General features: G+C 41.4%; 2 protein-coding genes across 2 annotated transcripts in view; one reads left to right on the top strand and one right to left on the bottom strand.

Annotated features, from left to right (window-relative positions):
• Positions 1 to 1,493: 1,493 nt before the first annotated feature.
• Mrm2 (Mitochondrial rRNA methyltransferase 2) lies at positions 1,494 to 2,515 on the bottom strand. The gene is made up of 3 exons (XM_065222093.1): positions 2,261 to 2,515; positions 1,986 to 2,187; positions 1,494 to 1,930 (listed from the first exon to the last, which is right to left on the bottom strand). Exons 1-3 carry the CDS (start codon positions 2,407 to 2,409, stop codon positions 1,562 to 1,564), a joined length of 720 nt encoding a protein of 239 aa, XP_065078165.1. The 5' UTR covers positions 2,410 to 2,515; the 3' UTR covers positions 1,494 to 1,561.
• A 2,855-nt stretch (positions 2,516 to 5,370) lies between these two features.
• The window catches only part of Ire1 (serine/threonine-protein kinase/endoribonuclease Ire1), a 28,678-nt gene continuing 17,860 nt past the window's right edge, over positions 5,371 to 16,188 (top strand). The window contains exons 1-2 of the mRNA XM_065222098.1: positions 5,371 to 5,853; positions 6,929 to 7,484. Coding sequence (XP_065078170.1) covers positions 5,752 to 5,853; positions 6,929 to 7,484 — 658 coding nt within the window. The 5' untranslated portion in view covers positions 5,371 to 5,751. The remainder of the gene's footprint in view (positions 5,854 to 6,928; positions 7,485 to 16,188) is intronic.

Here is a 16,188-nt window from a genome sequence, read left to right as displayed (position 1 = left end):
AAACCCTCGTTGTGCAAAGGCAGGAGTGACGCCGGGTTCTTAGAGTGCTTAGCACACGCAGCTGGTAAGCGGTCACATCTGTCCTGTATGGGTCCAGGACAGTTGGCTGGCTATCACGTCTGCTCTAGAACTCAGGCGAACAACGAACAGCGAACAACTAGAGGAAGGCCCTGCACAGCTGCTCACTGTGCAGTAGCGAGTGTCACGTCGGACACAACACCTAGTGATGCGCCATAGCGCAACCGGCCCCCTCCCATGACGCAATGCTTTCGGGCGGTTCCGGGGAGGGCAAGGGCCTAGAGCACAGGGTAAGGTTTAGTGGGTCGGGAGAGCTACTTATCCCATCCCCACACCCTGAGTTATCTTCTCAGGTGTCTGGGAGCAGATTCCCCCCTGTATAAAAAAAAGGGGGAGGACCCGGATGCGACCACCCATGTGAGTGTAGAGTATCCCAGAAGTTGACAAGTGCAACGGGAAGGACGGTAGGTACATAGACCTGTTGGTTGTTCCCAAGTTCAAAACAATATTAAAAGTTTTGAAATAAGCCGACATTCAAAGTCGTTAATTGAAGATTAAATTTTCAAAATTTAAAATACTGTTCCTATCCCATTCAAAGGTTCCAAACATATTGAGCAGTGATGGAAATTATCATGACACTCACTCGACACTCGTCAACGCATCAATCGACTATCGCTAACAGAACATTTTGTTACGCAGTGAGAGGTAGAGCCATGGCAAACAACAATCACCAGTAATGGTCGCTGCTCACAGGCTAAACGTAACACTCACTGCTGATGTTAAAAAGCACAACAAAAACAGTGAAGACTTCTGCAGTACGATGATGAGAAAAAGCAGAAACGACAAAAGAAATCACGTGCAACTGTGTGAGTTACAAAGAAAGATGGCAAAATTAATGTGGTGTTTACACTTAGGCTAGTTCACTAGCGCTAATGAGCTCGCTGCTAGCAAAAACGCTCACCAGCATAATGTAAACAGGGCATCAGCATCTACCAGCATGAAATTTCAGAAGCAACTGAAATTTGTGCTAGTTGGCGAGTACAGATGTAAACACCCCATAAACGCAAGCTGTTGAGCTCACTCACCAACTCACTCACATCAGCAAGCATAGCAGCAACTGCTTCAAAACGAGCACATATGAGTGTCGTGATTGTCGGGAATGACCAGATCGATGATGGATCACCTCCGAAGACCGACTTGCATTGCTGAGCCTTTTCAATCCCTACCTGAGCCTAGTTCCAGACTTCTAACGTATCCTGAAAGCTACTCTCCTAATGTCTCGCAATTAGCAATCTTCTTTCTCGAAATTCATCAGCAGGGTTCACAACATACATTTGAAAGCAATTACTCATTTCATGGAGCTAAACTAGCCTTTGGCTAAAAATCTCGTTAAAAAAAGTTGAACATTTCAAAGGTGAACTAAAGGAAAAGACCAGATGCAGGGCTGCTTCGGACAAATTCTAATCTCGCTGTGGTAGCCTCGATTAATTTACTTCACTATAGCAATAACTTGCCTTGTTGCTAAAGAAGCATAAGGTACTCGCTACCGTTCCATACCAACAAAACCTCGTGCCAGTATAAAATTCTCCGCTGAATCGCTTCTGCTCGCTCTGGGTTTGATTCGTTTGACCTGTTGGTAGTACTTTTGCATATTTTTCTCCAAAGTCGGAACCTCTCCATTGTCCCAGATTTTGACTAGCAGTGATGCATCCGGCGAGGACATCAGAATCGCAAACCGTAGCACCGAATAGCAGAGAGTGATAATGTTCTCCTGATCGAGGGAGCGTACACCGGTAGCATTAGGAGCCATATCGGAAAGAACGCAGTCCACCTGTCTTTCGCCCAGCAATGAACGGATTTTGTCTTGCGCTTCCTGCTTTGTGAAATCCGTGTTACCCAGCATTATGGCATGCTAAAAGACAGAGTGGTATTAGGAGCTTTGAAACAAGCTTATTTGTAATATTTACCGCAATGGGATATATCTGCAGCAGATCAATCCCTACCACCACACCCTTAGGTTTATCTGGTTTGGAACCATCGGCATTAGATTGCCGTACTGCCAGTTGAGACCATGAACCTGGTGCAGCACCACAATCGATGACCGTGAAGCCAGGTTTTATAATGTTATACTTCTGATCAATTTCCAACAATTTAAAGGCACTTCGACATCTGAAAAATAGTAGTTTTCAGTAATAACTACTGTACGGACAGCTCCTCCAAACCCAGCAGCATCAACGCTTACCGGTAGTTCAACATCTTCGCTCTCTCCACAAAGGGATCGTTCAACTGGCGGGTGATCCATTGCTGAGAACTTTTCGATTTACCTTTTAAATTGCTGGGAACCACTTTTGCTAGTGACTGAGCAGAACTATGCAAGCGTCTAATGAACATTTTTTAATCTATCATGCACGCAGTTTTATTATGAAAAAAAAAAATGTAGTAAATTTAGTTATACCTAATCGGAAACAAAACCGATTGACGAACAACCATTCAACCAGTTCAACCTCAACCAAACCAAAGCAAAACAAAACAAAAACGATCTCGTATGCATGCCGTCAAATGACATTTGTGGAGTAAATTATGATTAGGGCGAAACTAGCCAAATGTAATCAAATCAGGGGAGACATGTCAGAAGGGTCTAACTCGAAACGTAAACAATGACTTGGATCGTCGGTTTCTTACGAATGACAACACATCCACTGAAACCTCGACTGAAACTAACTAAATCATCTGACAGAGAAATTAATGTTTGTTCTACACAGCAAAAAAAGTTGTTGAATATTACATCGAAACTGCTGCGTAATATCACATTATACGATGTACATCGATTTTGCGAACAAAATTACATCCATTGATGTAATATTGTATCTGCTTTTTGCTATTACATCATTATTTCATACATCAGCTTGAATTACGTTGATCGATATTACATTTTTTTTTGCTGTGTATGAGCTGGTGTAGTCAGATTCCGTGGGATGGTGGTCATTCAAGAGAAATCGACGTTCAACACGGAACCGAATTTTGTTCATTTAAATCATTCTATAAACATATGAATAATTCAAAATAAATTAAGAACATGTTTGCAACAAAAATATATATGTTTGAATTAAAGTCAAAAGCATGTTTATTTCAACAAGATAGAATTTGGGTAAACGATTTTTAGCGTGCCCTGCCTTTTTTCCTTCTTGTTTACATTCGGAAAAATATTGCCCCAGCTTTGCCAATCAACTGAAAACGGCCCGCAACAAAACCGAAGTCATCACGCAGAAAAAACTATCGTCGTAACAAAAATATTTGAGGTAAATTTAAATGTAAACTCAGTTTGTTCTGGCCACAAACATAAATTAGGTTGATTTCAAACGTATTCCATGTTTGAAGTCATGTGAAATCAATGTTTAAAATAAAAATAATGTTACGTTTATTTCAAAAATATTCGTGTTGAAAATAAACGTATTTATTTTTGTTTGGTTTGATACCCTAATAAAAATTGTATGGGTAATTTGCTTAACGACGTGTTCTGGGTATCATCCAAACCATTTGTGAAATAGTTCAATGATTTGGGTTATCGTTCGTTTATGGTTATTTTTTATTAGGGTAGCTATGCGAACAATAATAAATATGTTTATTTTAAACATGCTTCTCATGTTTAAAATAAACATACATATTTTGGAATTATTTGAGTAGTTGAGTGCAGGGTAAAGCAAAATAAAACGGAAAGAAATGAAAAAAAAAGATCTTCGGGCCTTCGGGCAGGGCATCTTAATTCCTGCTCTTTTCGGGTGCGATTAAGGGTGACCTGTGGGTATTGGCGTTGACGGCGACTCTGTAGCTCTTTACTCCTATGAGAAAATCCATAAGCAAACGTCAGACTGTGCGTGAAACATGGCGGACTTTGTACTATCCTTTCACTCCACCGAAAATTCCCATAAGAAACTGTCTATATTTGCTGAAAGAGCAAATTTTTCGACGGTGCCGTTAACGCCAATTGGGGTCCTGGTCCGGGATGCGAGGACCCGTCGGGGTGGGTGTCCGGGGGTTCCAGTTCAGGGGAACCGGTGCAAATTTGTGTTATTACACACAAAAAACAAAAATTGTATCATTAAAAATACTGACCTTTCAATTTAAAAGTATCCACTAATTCGTTATTCTAGCAATGACAACATTTAATACAACTAGGTAGTTTTCAATTTAAAAGTAAATGTTATGTTTTTGTCTTGTAGTTCTAAAAGTGCAAATTTTCAGATCGAAAATTGTTGAGCTGTCAAAATCACTTCTTCATTGGGTGGACTTTTACTCATTTATGAGTAGTTTTAGAATAGTGTGAGTGCATAAAGAGCGAAAACAGTCACGTGTGTGTACACGCTCGTTTATTTTTACTCTAAAGTGAGTAACTTCTACTCAGTTTGGTATTTTTATTCAAAATGTCAAAAACTGAGTAACATTGATTTAGCAAACTGAGTAACATTAACTCTGTTTATCTTAAATCAATGATTACTCACTTTAGAGTAACCATCCAAAAAATTACTCATCGTGCATTTGTCAAAGAGTTACAAAATGTTCGTAGTCCCCGTTTTTTCTTCAATCATGAAATTCTTATAGATATAATAATTTAAAATTGTAGAATCAACATCGACGAGCATTGCAGCATCTTCAGAAACCAACTATTTCGAAACCAAACAGGAACCATTGCAGAACAAAGAGGATGTGTGGATTTTGCAGCAGAAGGAAATTTTGGACCTGGCGAAAGAGGAACATTAGGCAAGATGCCAATCAACTATTGTGTAGGATCGAGAGACGTTCGAATGATCTCAATGTCTGGAGCAATTCAATCGCCAGCATTACTTTGCACTTCATACTCGACTTTATATCAACAAGCCAGAAGGTAGATTTCTTTAAACTGATTTTGTGACCGATGATATGTAGAAAGTTCGAATCAACTTTCAGAGGACTGATGTACCAATGTTCTCCATATGAGAAGTCTTCAAAATTAATGGTATCTTTGCAATGTAACGATATGTAACCTTAATGTTATTATTTTATCTTTTAATAAATGTGTTGTTTACTTTTCTCACATTCTCTAAATGTCAATTCAAATTACTCATTTTAAATACCGATATATTTTACAAGAATTGAGTAACATTCACTCAGTTTTGCTAATTTCCCGAAAACCGGAACTGAGTAGAAGTTACTCTGAATTTGACAAATGCATCCATTACTCAAAAGTGCACTATAGGGCTTTAGCCTTAATACGTACGAACGTCAAATGACGTTTCGGTGCTTAGACAGCTAAAAGATTATCGATGGGAACACTTTTCCATTCATATTTTAGTTCTTTCCAGCCATTCAATCAAATCAGACCTAAAATCGAGTTTCGCGTGTTTATTTTTCCATTTGAAGTAGGAAAAAAAAAACATTCAATAGAAAAAAAACAGTGTTTTGTGATCAACTGCAGCATTAATCTGCAATTTTGGTACTTCTAAAAGGAATCTGTCGTTGTGCGGTGTAATGAATCGTATTCGAGCAAACCAACAAAGGTTGTTGTTTTCGGTTATTATTTGTGGAAAATTATTGCATTTCCATCATCGTCATCAAAGATCCATGTGGGAATAAAAAAAGGGGGAAGAAAAAGTTCCTCAAGTTTAAGCCAGTGCTGTTGTTGTGTTTGCAGCGTGTTGTATGTGTAGTGGGTGGTTTTAGTAGTTGTTTGTGAAATTAAGGCTAAAAGTGGACAAAATGATTCTACGGTGGAAAAGGATTAACAAAATGTTACCTTTGTTGCTTATGCTGCTATTGCTCCTTGGGGCGCACAGTGAAAATGCGTCAAAGCGAAATGAGGTGAGTTGGAAGATCAAGATTTTTTTCCACGCTGCACAGAATGCTCTACTACATGACGTTCCCAACATTTCATTAGGGCTAAACTGATTGTGTAAGCATTGACTTCAACCGCCGATTTCTCGCAAATAAAAGCTCACTCCTGCTAATTAACCATACCAGCTGGTAAAGGAAACATTCCTCTATTTGACGGTGTTGTTTGTTTGCATGTGCGAGCTATTATTCGCGAGAAATCGACGGCTAAAGCCATTGTTTACAAAAGCGTTTTGCCCTTTTTGAATGTTGATGAAGAATGATTGTAATTATTGCTCTGTTGGCAGACTGTGAACTGGAGGAGATAAGCAAGGGAAAAGCTATTTAGGGTAAGTGTTCCAGTAATCGTGCTGTACTTATAGATGCGGCATGGGGTTTATGCCATAATAATGGCGGAAAACCAGATAAATTTATTTTTCATAGGAAACTCTTCTAAAATAAAATTAGGTTTGCATACTTAAAACTTGAATTTAGCCTTAAAATAAAGGAAAACAATTAATTTCCTTAAGGTTTTGGCTCCTTTGTACCAATAATAGTTGCAATAGTGTTCCTTTAATAGTGGAATCCATTAGAAATCATTGCGTTCCACTATTATAGGAACTGAAGTTAGCAATCATGTACCACAGCTATTGGAACAGTGTTCCTATTAATGGAGGACGAGTTTTCGAAAATAAAAGTGCAATTTAAATACAATGTAATATTTTTCAAGAAAAATAGACATAGATTGACGAATACAAATTATATTCATATAGTTTATTTATTTTTTAATAAATGAATTTTCACTGCTGGATCACCCACCCTACTTGTGCGCAGAATTTTAGTTGGCAAGAAGATGATGAAATAGTCGTGAAAGAGAATAGGTGTAAAAATGTGCGTCATCTCTGTCTTCTTTATGGACCGGTTTTTTTTTGGGATTTTTTTTTCTAGTTTTGCGTTGTTTAGATTTGAGTCTTTTTAAATCCAAATATTGATTGGGAAACCCAATATGCTATACGAAGTATTTCTACATTTTTGTTTTGACCTTCTCAATACTGTTTATTTTCAGGATTGCACTGCTGTTGCAAAAGACGAAGAAACCTTGCTGGTTTTCTCCACCCTTGGTGGTGGGCTGACTGCCATTGATCCTATCACCGGTGAGATTCGATGGTCAATTGCAGATGAACCGGCCATCCGGGTGCCATCTCTGTCGGAGATGAATCCACATTACTTGCCGGATCCACGCGATGGCAGTCTCTACACGTATCGGAATCCCGAGGGAGGCCTAAAAAAGCTACCCTACACCATTCCACAGTTGGTGGCGAATGCACCGTGTCGGTCCAGCGATGGTATTCTCTATTCGGGCAAGAAAAGCGACGACTGGTTCCTGATCGATCCCAAAACGGGAAGGCGTGAAAAAGTTCTTGGATTCGGAACCCCTGTAGACCGGGAGAAAGCCGAATCTATTGGGTGGGCCACTTCGCGGTCCGTCTACCTTGGGCGAACCCAGTACACCGTCATGATGTACGACAGCATGACCTCCGATCGAAATTCAAAGCCGTGGAATGTGACGTTTTTCGACTACACTTCGCACACCATGGCTCCGGAACTGACGCAGGAGTACGGTATGTTTTCCATGAGTAGCACGCATGCTAGATAAGAATTGCTGTTTTTTCGTTTACGTGAGTGGTAACCAACCTTTTCGGAACGCTGAAAAATTTCTAGGAAACAGTCGATAAGAGGGCGTATTGATTGTATGTACGCCATCTTCTCCGTCGTACCAGTAGGGTGTTGTAAATGTTTTAGCAACTCGCTGGTTCCATGTGCTCGCTTGCCGCTTGGGGCGTTGAAGTGGTGCACTTTTTCCAGTGTCAGATCATGAATACTGGTGCAGTTGAGGTTTCCCCTTATTTCTTTAACATAATGTTCTGTTTGCTCTCGGTTATCAGCGCCTAGAATTCGATTAAATAATTGTGTGAGGTCGCATTAGTCTTGGTAATCCGGTTTATCGGAGTTATGGCTATGAGTGCAGTCGTGAAGGTAGTTGTGACGACTGAAATAGGCTATTAGAAACAGGCCCGTTTAATGTGCGTCTTACCCTTGGTATATTTTGCAAATAGTTCGTGAGAGTGACCAAGAAAACGTTTCGTTCGGAAACACAATCATGTTAGTAGACATAACGGCTTCTTTTGTTGGTGACGGATTACATTCATTTTCAGTGATAGTTTAATATTTTTCTCATACAAGCATGTACAATTTTGACAATTTTAAGAGGGAAATCCAGAACGTTCAGCGAACTTGAGAAGGTGATGTTCGAAGGCCTGCAAAAGCGAGTTGAGATACTTTCGATAGCAGCTCGATCACCACAAACAAAACCATTAGAAGTGTCTGTGACCTAGGGGCACGAAAGGAAGGTTGACGTAGGAACGCGATCGGACGTAGTAGGGATGTCGGTTAATCATTCAATTAGTTCAAATATCCGAATATTAAAAATTATAAACGAATAATAGGCAAAATCAAAATATGAATAAATCGTATAACTACGGGCGATAAATGCGTATGATATAAAAAATCCAGGCACCGGCAAATTTAATCTGTTAGGAATGGTTGGCTCATATAAGCTCACCTCCTACGATTGGCTGTGTAATCAAATGAATGTTATGAATTGGGTTGTTAGTGGAATGTTCACATGAGCAAAAAAGGTGATTATTTTCCACTTAGTATTTTGTATCCATGATAGATACGTATTTCGGCTACAATTACCACTGGGGAAAAACACTGATTGAAGCGAAATGCGTATTTGTCATGGATACAAAATACTTAAGGGGGTATTCCCGATCTTTTTTTTTTCAAAATATCAAATTTTTTTTTTCACGTTTTTTTGTACTTTAGACTATATACTTTCATCCCCCCAAGCCGTTTTCCGATCAGCGAATTCGGTGTCCAGGCATAGCTGACTAATGGTAAGAACCCCCAAATGGTTTTAACTGAAGTCAAAACTTTAAACGCGTTTTTCTCGAAACCACATTTTTTTTATCGGGCGAAGATTTTTCTCAGAAACTATAAGAGATATTGACTTGAATCTTTGCGCATTTTCTTTCTTATTAAATTCTTTGGAGCTTCTCCCATTTTCAGCCAAAAATATTAACATTTAACATTGTTTGAAGCACCTTAAAGCTGCAAAAAAGCGGGCTAAAAATCGCCTGTTTTTTCATATGGCCGCCATTTTGTTAATTTGCAAGATTTTTTGCTGCCAACGGGAGAAGCTCCAGAGAATCTTATGCAGATTATTAATTTCATCACGAAATCTGTTTCAGATGAAGCCGTTCCAGAGAAAAGTCTTCGCCCGTCCAGGCGTTTGCGGCGAACAGGGGTCTGTTTGCCGCCATTTTGTGACGTCAATAATGTCTTTTTTTATGTCGGAAAAAATTTATTTGTAAACTTTAATGTTCAATAAACAAGAATCCCAAAGAGTTAGGCGCATTACTATTCATTTTCCTTTAAAATAATTAATTGAAAAACAGGCCGAAAAAAGGCAAAAGATTGGGAATACCCCCTTAAGTGGAATTAAATGGGAAATAATCGCCTTTTTTGCTCTTGTTTATTTGTTTATTTGTTATGGTTGCATCAACAGACTAGAAATAGTCCCAATGATGTGTTGTAAAAAATACAGATTATACAGACGACATACATATACTACAGTTACTACAGTTACAAACGAAAATAACTTGGAAAGCATTGTCAAGTTACTAAAAATTTATAAGTCTTAAATTTTACACTTAGCTGTTGGGTATCAAGCGCCTTCGGTCAGCAAAAAAGGCAGAGAATCTTCGGCGAAGCATATTCCGTGTCAAGTGGAAATCGAACATCGACGCTACTCGGTTTAACACTAGCTGCAAGCCGTAAATAGCGCTCCCTATGCTATAATTAGTTCGAAGAAGTGGAAGTCTCAGCATAAGACTGTTGCGTAGTGATCGAGGTTGAACATTAATGTTCACTTGTTGCAGAATTGCTTCGTAGTCAATTCTTCCTTGCAGAGTATCGGCGACGGTTAAGGCTCTGAAAACATCTCTTCGGATACGTAAGGGCTCGATATTGATCAATTGGCAGCGATTCTCGTAGCTTGGAAGACGAAGTGGGTATCTCCAAGGCAGCTTACGGAGCGCGAAGCGAAGAAAACGTCGTTGAACAGATTCAATTCGCTCGGCCCCATTATTGTAGTTCGGGCTCCAGACAGCAGAGCAGTATTCCAACGTAGATCGTACGAGAGAGCAATAGAGCGATTTCAAGCAGTAAATGTCCGTGAAGTTCTTAGTAATCTTGAAGACAAAGCCAAGCGTTCTGGACGCTTTGTCGACGACATACGATATATGGTGTGAGTATGTCAGCTTTGAGTCTAGAAAAACGCCTAAGTCTTTCACGCAGTGCACCCGTTCGATAGTCGTGCCTAGTAGTTTGTAGTTGAAAATAATCGGTTGTTTCTTGCGTGAGAAAGTAATAACTGTACACTTAGCTGGGTTGACCACCAGTCGGTTTAGACTACACCAGTCAGCAAAGATGTCAATCTGATTTTGGAGAGAACGGCAGTCGGCGAGTGAGCTGATGCGCAGAAAAACTTTCAGATCGTCTGCAAACGATAATCGTGGCTCTGTGATAACATGGTGAACGTCGTCGAAGTAGAGGAGAAATACCAATGGTCCCAGATGGCTGCCCTGAGGTATACCGGACTTTGCGCAGAAGCTTGCTGAGCGACAAGTACCCAAAGTTACTGTCAATTGGCGCTCCGTAAGGTATGAACGAAACCATCTCAAAAGATTTCCACCGATCCCTAGTCTATCAAGCTTAGCGATCGCAATTTCGTGGTTCAGCTTATCGAAGGCTGCCGTAAGATCTGTGTAGATAACGTCCGTTTGGGTCCGAGCAATCAAACTGTCTGTGATGTAAGACGTTAGGCACAGCAGGTTCGTAGTTGTGGAACGCCCAGTTATGAATCCGTGTTGATCTGTACTTAGATATTGCCTGCAATGCGCATTTAGGGACTCTATGACAACCAATTCAAAAAGTTTTGATACAGTTCAATTCAATTACAGACAACCAATTCAAAAAGTTTTGATACAGCACTCAGCGATGTGATTCCTCGGTAGTTGTTTACGTCGCGTTTGCTTCCCTTTTTATGAACAGGAAACATATCCGCAGTCTTCCAGCAAGACGGAAAGATGCCGCTGGAAAGAGAGAGCTGGAATATGCGGCGCAGTGGATCTAAAAGACAAGTGATGTTCTTTTTAAGAATAATCGACGGAACACCATCGGGTCCAGCCTTAGTTGAAGTCTTAAGTTTAGATGCTGCTCTAGAAATCGTATCTGTAGTGGCTTCGACCATGCTGAGCGTTTGGTTGATCAAAGGAACATTACTGGCCGCGGAAGTAATGATATTAGCGGAGAGTTGCTCGGCTACAAACACACTAGCAAATTTGGCTGAGAACAGGTTGCAAATGTCTTGTTGATTTCCAGCAGTTTCACCATTAAAAATCATGGAAGAGGGTAAGCCGACTTCCCTGCGTTGCTCATTTACGAAGTTCCAGAAGGATTTCGGGTGTGATTTTAGCCGCCGTTGAATCCTCCTTTGATAGCGTTGAAAACAGAGACGACTTAACCGCTTATACTCGTGGTTGAGTCTGACATAGTAGCATTTCAGTGGCAGTGTGCGGAGTTTAGTAAATCTTCTGAGAGCAGCCTTCTTAGTTCTTTTCAACGAGCGAAGATCTTTCGTCATCCACGGGACGCGAGAGTCGATATGGATGATCTTTTTGGAAACGTGTCTGTCAATGACATATGCCAAGACGTGAGAAAAGGTTTGTGCAGCAATGTTGACGTCTACAGGATCTAGAATATGCTCCCAATCTAGATTAGACAGCACATGGACGATACTGCAATGGTCAGCTCTACGGAAGTCATATGACACAGCGTTTGGAGTGCTGGTGAAATCATGGACAATATTATTTTCGATCACGATAACTAAAGCAGGGTGATGATGCACTACCTTGACTAAAGGTTCGGGTGCCGTGGAGAGGAAAGGAGCTGTATCACGAGCACTCACAAAGCAGAGATCCAGGGTGCGGTTGTTTTCATTCAACAGGCCATTGATTTGTGACAGAATTGCGGTACTATAACTGTCCAGGAGCTGGATGGTTCCTACGTGGAAAGATGAACGCTCGTGATCAGGACAAAAGAAACCACTATGGGTTGGAGTCCATGCAATGTCCGGTAGGTTAAAATCGCCAAGAACAATAACTTCGTCGGAAGGGCCTGCTTTGTCTGAAGCGGCCAAGACGGATCGACAATGTGCGTCAATAAGCTCCAAGTCACGGGTTCGATCTGGAGGAATGTACACTGCACAGAGAAGCAATTGACGATCACCAAGTTGAATAGCCACCCACATTTGTTCAACCCTGTTCCAGGAATCGTCCTCGATAACTTCTGCTTTCAGCTTGGAATTAACTGCGATAAGGACGCCTCCCCCAGTAGTTTTCCTACTATTATTCGTGTTTCGATCGCAGCGAAATATTTCGTAGCCAGCACCAAAGACATAGTTTGAAATGGTTCGATAATTGAGCCATGTTTCGGTCAAAACTAAAATGTCGTAGCAGTGATCCATGACGGCCAGATGATAATCTTCCACGAGGCCGTTCATACCACCAACGTTCTGATAGTAAATCGTTATGTCCGACCTCCGCTGTTCGGGAACAACGGAAGGTTCAGCGTGTAGTTGCATTTGGGAGCTGGTAGATGTCACTTGACGGAGGAAGGATGTTCGAGTAGGGTCGCTGGAAACCAAGATATTTTCAGGCGATAATATATTCGTCGGTTGATCATACTTGCCAATAACAGGAATGTGGAAGACCCCTTCTCCCATCTCAAACGCAGGGCCGGGACGACTGCTGGTTGCTGGCAGGAGGGGCTCGACTGCGATGAGTGGAATAGGGGCTTCCTCAGGGCGGACGGCAAGAATGCGTCCCGGAGTGCAGTTGACTGTGGTGGCTCCATGTTGCCGACTAGCAGATGTTTGAGGTGAGTTGAAGGCACTGGAATTATGATCATCATCAGGCAGTGAAAGTTCGCTAGTAAGTGTGTACTTGCCTAATATACCAAGCTGGGAGACCCTCAATCCACATCTAAACTCAGGGCCAGGACGACTTGGATGAACGCTGGCTGCAATAGGCGCGACTGATTTAGAGGAACTGGGGACTCCCAAAATGCTTTCTACGTTGCGTCCTGGTTGAGAAGTAATTTGCCTCAATAGATTTTCAGAGGGCATCACCGAAAATTCGCTTTGGACCGGGGTCAGAATAACCTGAGTATGGGAGAACTCATCACGCAACGATAAACTTAAATCACAGAGGTACTTGCCTATGCAAGCATGGTGGAAGACCCCCTTTCCACCACCAACTACAGGGCCGAGACGACTATGTTGAACGAAGGCGGCGGTAGGCGGGACTGTGTTGGGGCGATCGGGGGCTTCCATCAGACTTTCTACGGTGCGTCTCGGGGGCATTGTTGATTCGTCAGATGAGGGGATTAAGGGGTGACTGTTATACTGGGTGTACCTAAAGGGGCTGGCATATCGAGAGGTGCTGGTGTCCCAAACGGTGTGCCCGTTGGAGAGCCACCCGGAATAGTCTCTGGAACAGCAGGGAGTACTTGGATATCAGGAGGTAGCCACACATTGTTTTTCGCCTGAGTATCCTCGAATTCTCTGTATACAATCCCCTGTGGCCAAGTTTCAGGGTTCAAAGCGTTCTCTTTTAGTTTCATTGGAATGCCGACCTTGTAGGAGATGAAGTTCATCGATAGTGGGTCGGTGCCTTTTTTCACTAAAGAGACGACTTTAACTGGTTCAGTCGTTCGCAGTCCATCACGAACAAGTTTCTCAACCACATCTCTCTTAACACTGGGGTGAAACCGGGAAAGGTAAACCCAAAACAGGCTTGATGGAGCATTGACAGCGAGCGTATCGCTAGTTCCAATGACTCTTGTTCCAGTAGTCGGTTTAGTCGGTGTTTCCGTATCACCTCGACGGCGTTTTGAGGGGCGATCATGATTCGGTCTAGCAGATGTACCTGGGGTAGCAGCATTAACTATGTGAGTGAGTTGAGCGACCTGATTGTTGTTTTTGGCCATTTCGGTTTTCAGCTCGGATAAGCCGGTCAGCTGACTACCTATCACCGTCGAAATAACGTTACCGAGGGATGAAACAGTGTTTCTGAATCGGGCGTACTTCATCAACTTGCTACATTCATCACACATCCAGAACAAATTGATTTTCTCGCGAAGAATCCTGACGAACGGCAAGTTCAAATTAATGCATCTCACATGATACACTTGGTCGCAGAACCCCATACATTCGATGTGGTCTTCGTCCGGTTTCACTGTTTTGGCACAGCGGTCGCACGCACTTGTACTGGTCATTTCGTTGAACGGAATTAATGCCCTATACGCGTAAAATGCCCAATAAGCAGATTACTAAATCCAGATGTAGGTGGCGCGTCGAATGTTAGACGAACGATCGAAAGGTGGTTTTTGCAACACCACTAGCACAACAAACAGAAAATTGGCAATTTCACAACACCAAATATACGGTAAAACTAAATAAAGTCAACACGAATCAACTGATTTCCACTTTCCACGTAAATTCACAAAACTAGAGTTTACAGAGGTACACGAATAACTTCAGTGAAGTGACTTTGAATGGACTAAAACAAACAGAAACCGGCTGCGAATGAGCAGTGTTACTATCAAAACAAACTTCTCCTACAATCCAGCCAATAAGCTTCTCCTACAATCCAGCTTCTCCTACAATAAGCCAAATGTAACGCACGCCTCGCGGCCTGCGAGATCTCGACCACCGAATACGCTTCCTGTCTCTAAAACGAGTGGCTTAAGCGCCACCTCCGAAGAGGACCACTCGTCAAGTTTAATTTGCCCGGCAAGAAACCCAACCTCAGGGCGGGTTTATGAATGGAAGAGACCGAAATTTAGTTTAAGAGCGATTCAGCAGACTGAAATTCCATGAGGGATTGAGATCCTCACAAACAGAGGCCGCTTCCAACGGTCTTAAGCGAAAGTTGAAGTTAACCGTCGTTCTACCGTAACACAAAAACCCCACACACATTTATCATCACTGGAGGAACTTTCCCGTTCAGATTTCCTCCCCCGATCCTGACACGTGAGTGCGGAGACTGTTTTCCCAGGCAGTCCAACCTGGAGTAAATTCAACTACAACCAAAAATACTACAAGAAGATAACGCAAAATAGAACGACCAAAACGTGAAGAATCTAACCAACAAAAATTAACATTACGGGGAAAGCTTTTACTTTACGAAAATAACATTTATTTCATGGCTAAATACCGGAAATCATTTAGGATTTATTCGTGTTCCTAACCTAGGTTTATTCATGACTCTTGTTCCTTTCCCATTTTTGTTCGTTTGTTTGCTAGCTTTCCCTAAACGTGTGTGCAGTATCCTGATCTGTTTCTAGCGATTGCTAGCCTAACTTACTAATTTTCTTCGAGCTCATGTGTTTGTATGTGTGGAGATTCGCATGTGTTTTTTACTCACGGTCGTCGTTGTCGTCGCTGCTTCATCCGTGTCGGCACAGAATGCTCATACAATGCGCTCTATTAATTCTAAATCTTCTAATAAAATTAATTCTAAATCCTAAAAATCTATTAATCCTAATTAGGATTTATGTTGTAGCTAATGAACTAACGCATCGGAACAAACCTATTATTGATTTGTGCACGGTGAAATCATTGATATTGAAATTATAGATCTTCTCTGAAATATAGAACGGAAATGGGCGATTACGACGAATTAGCGCTCTACCCTATGACTATGGCATTAATGGTGGTAAGCTCCAACTGATATTATCCTCGGATTAAATCCCGATCAAGAATGTCCGGCTGCTTTGATGTCGACATCAGAGTGAATCAACGCGACTTTAAGCAAATATTTTGCAGATCATCCAAACAGGGACGGTATTAAAAGTTAATCCGAGTTGGAGCTTACCACCATAAAATCTGGTTTTGAAAGTTGGTGCACAGGTAAAAGGTGAGGTTATGGGACGCCACTGTGTGTAACCATAGATGATAGATTGACGCATACTTTTTTGAGCTATTTTGATATTTATCGATTGATCACTAAGGAGGTACATTAAGGCGTTTTGGAGATAATTTTTAATGTATCGATTAGATACGATCAAAAAAAAAATTCCGCGATTCATTGTTTAATGAACTGAGTTAGTTAGTTGTACTTAAGGTGATTCTTTATA

The sequence above is a fragment of the Ochlerotatus camptorhynchus genome, unplaced genomic scaffold (genome assembly GCF_037179485.1).
Source record: "Ochlerotatus camptorhynchus isolate MF236.1 unplaced genomic scaffold, CSIRO-AGI_Acam_v1.1 ptg000157l, whole genome shotgun sequence".
NCBI classification, from domain to species: Eukaryota; Metazoa; Arthropoda; class Insecta; order Diptera; family Culicidae; genus Ochlerotatus; species Ochlerotatus camptorhynchus.
The sequence above is the reverse complement of the archived record's forward strand: the minus strand, read 5'-3'. Positions and strand labels throughout refer to the sequence as shown.

Excerpts from the sequence above, each read along its gene's own strand:
- Mrm2 (XM_065222093.1), bottom strand. The coding sequence starts at position 2,409 with ATGTTCATTAGACGCTTGCATAGTTCTGCTCAGTCACTAGCAAAAGTG. Across the intron at positions 2,188-2,260 it reads GCGAAGATGTTGAACTACCG|ATGTCGAAGTGCCTTTAAAT; the intron begins GTAAGCGTTGAT and ends ACTATTTTTCAG. Across the intron at positions 1,931-1,985 it reads TGCAGATATATCCCATTGCG|CATGCCATAATGCTGGGTAA; the intron begins GTAAATATTACA and ends TCTGTCTTTTAG.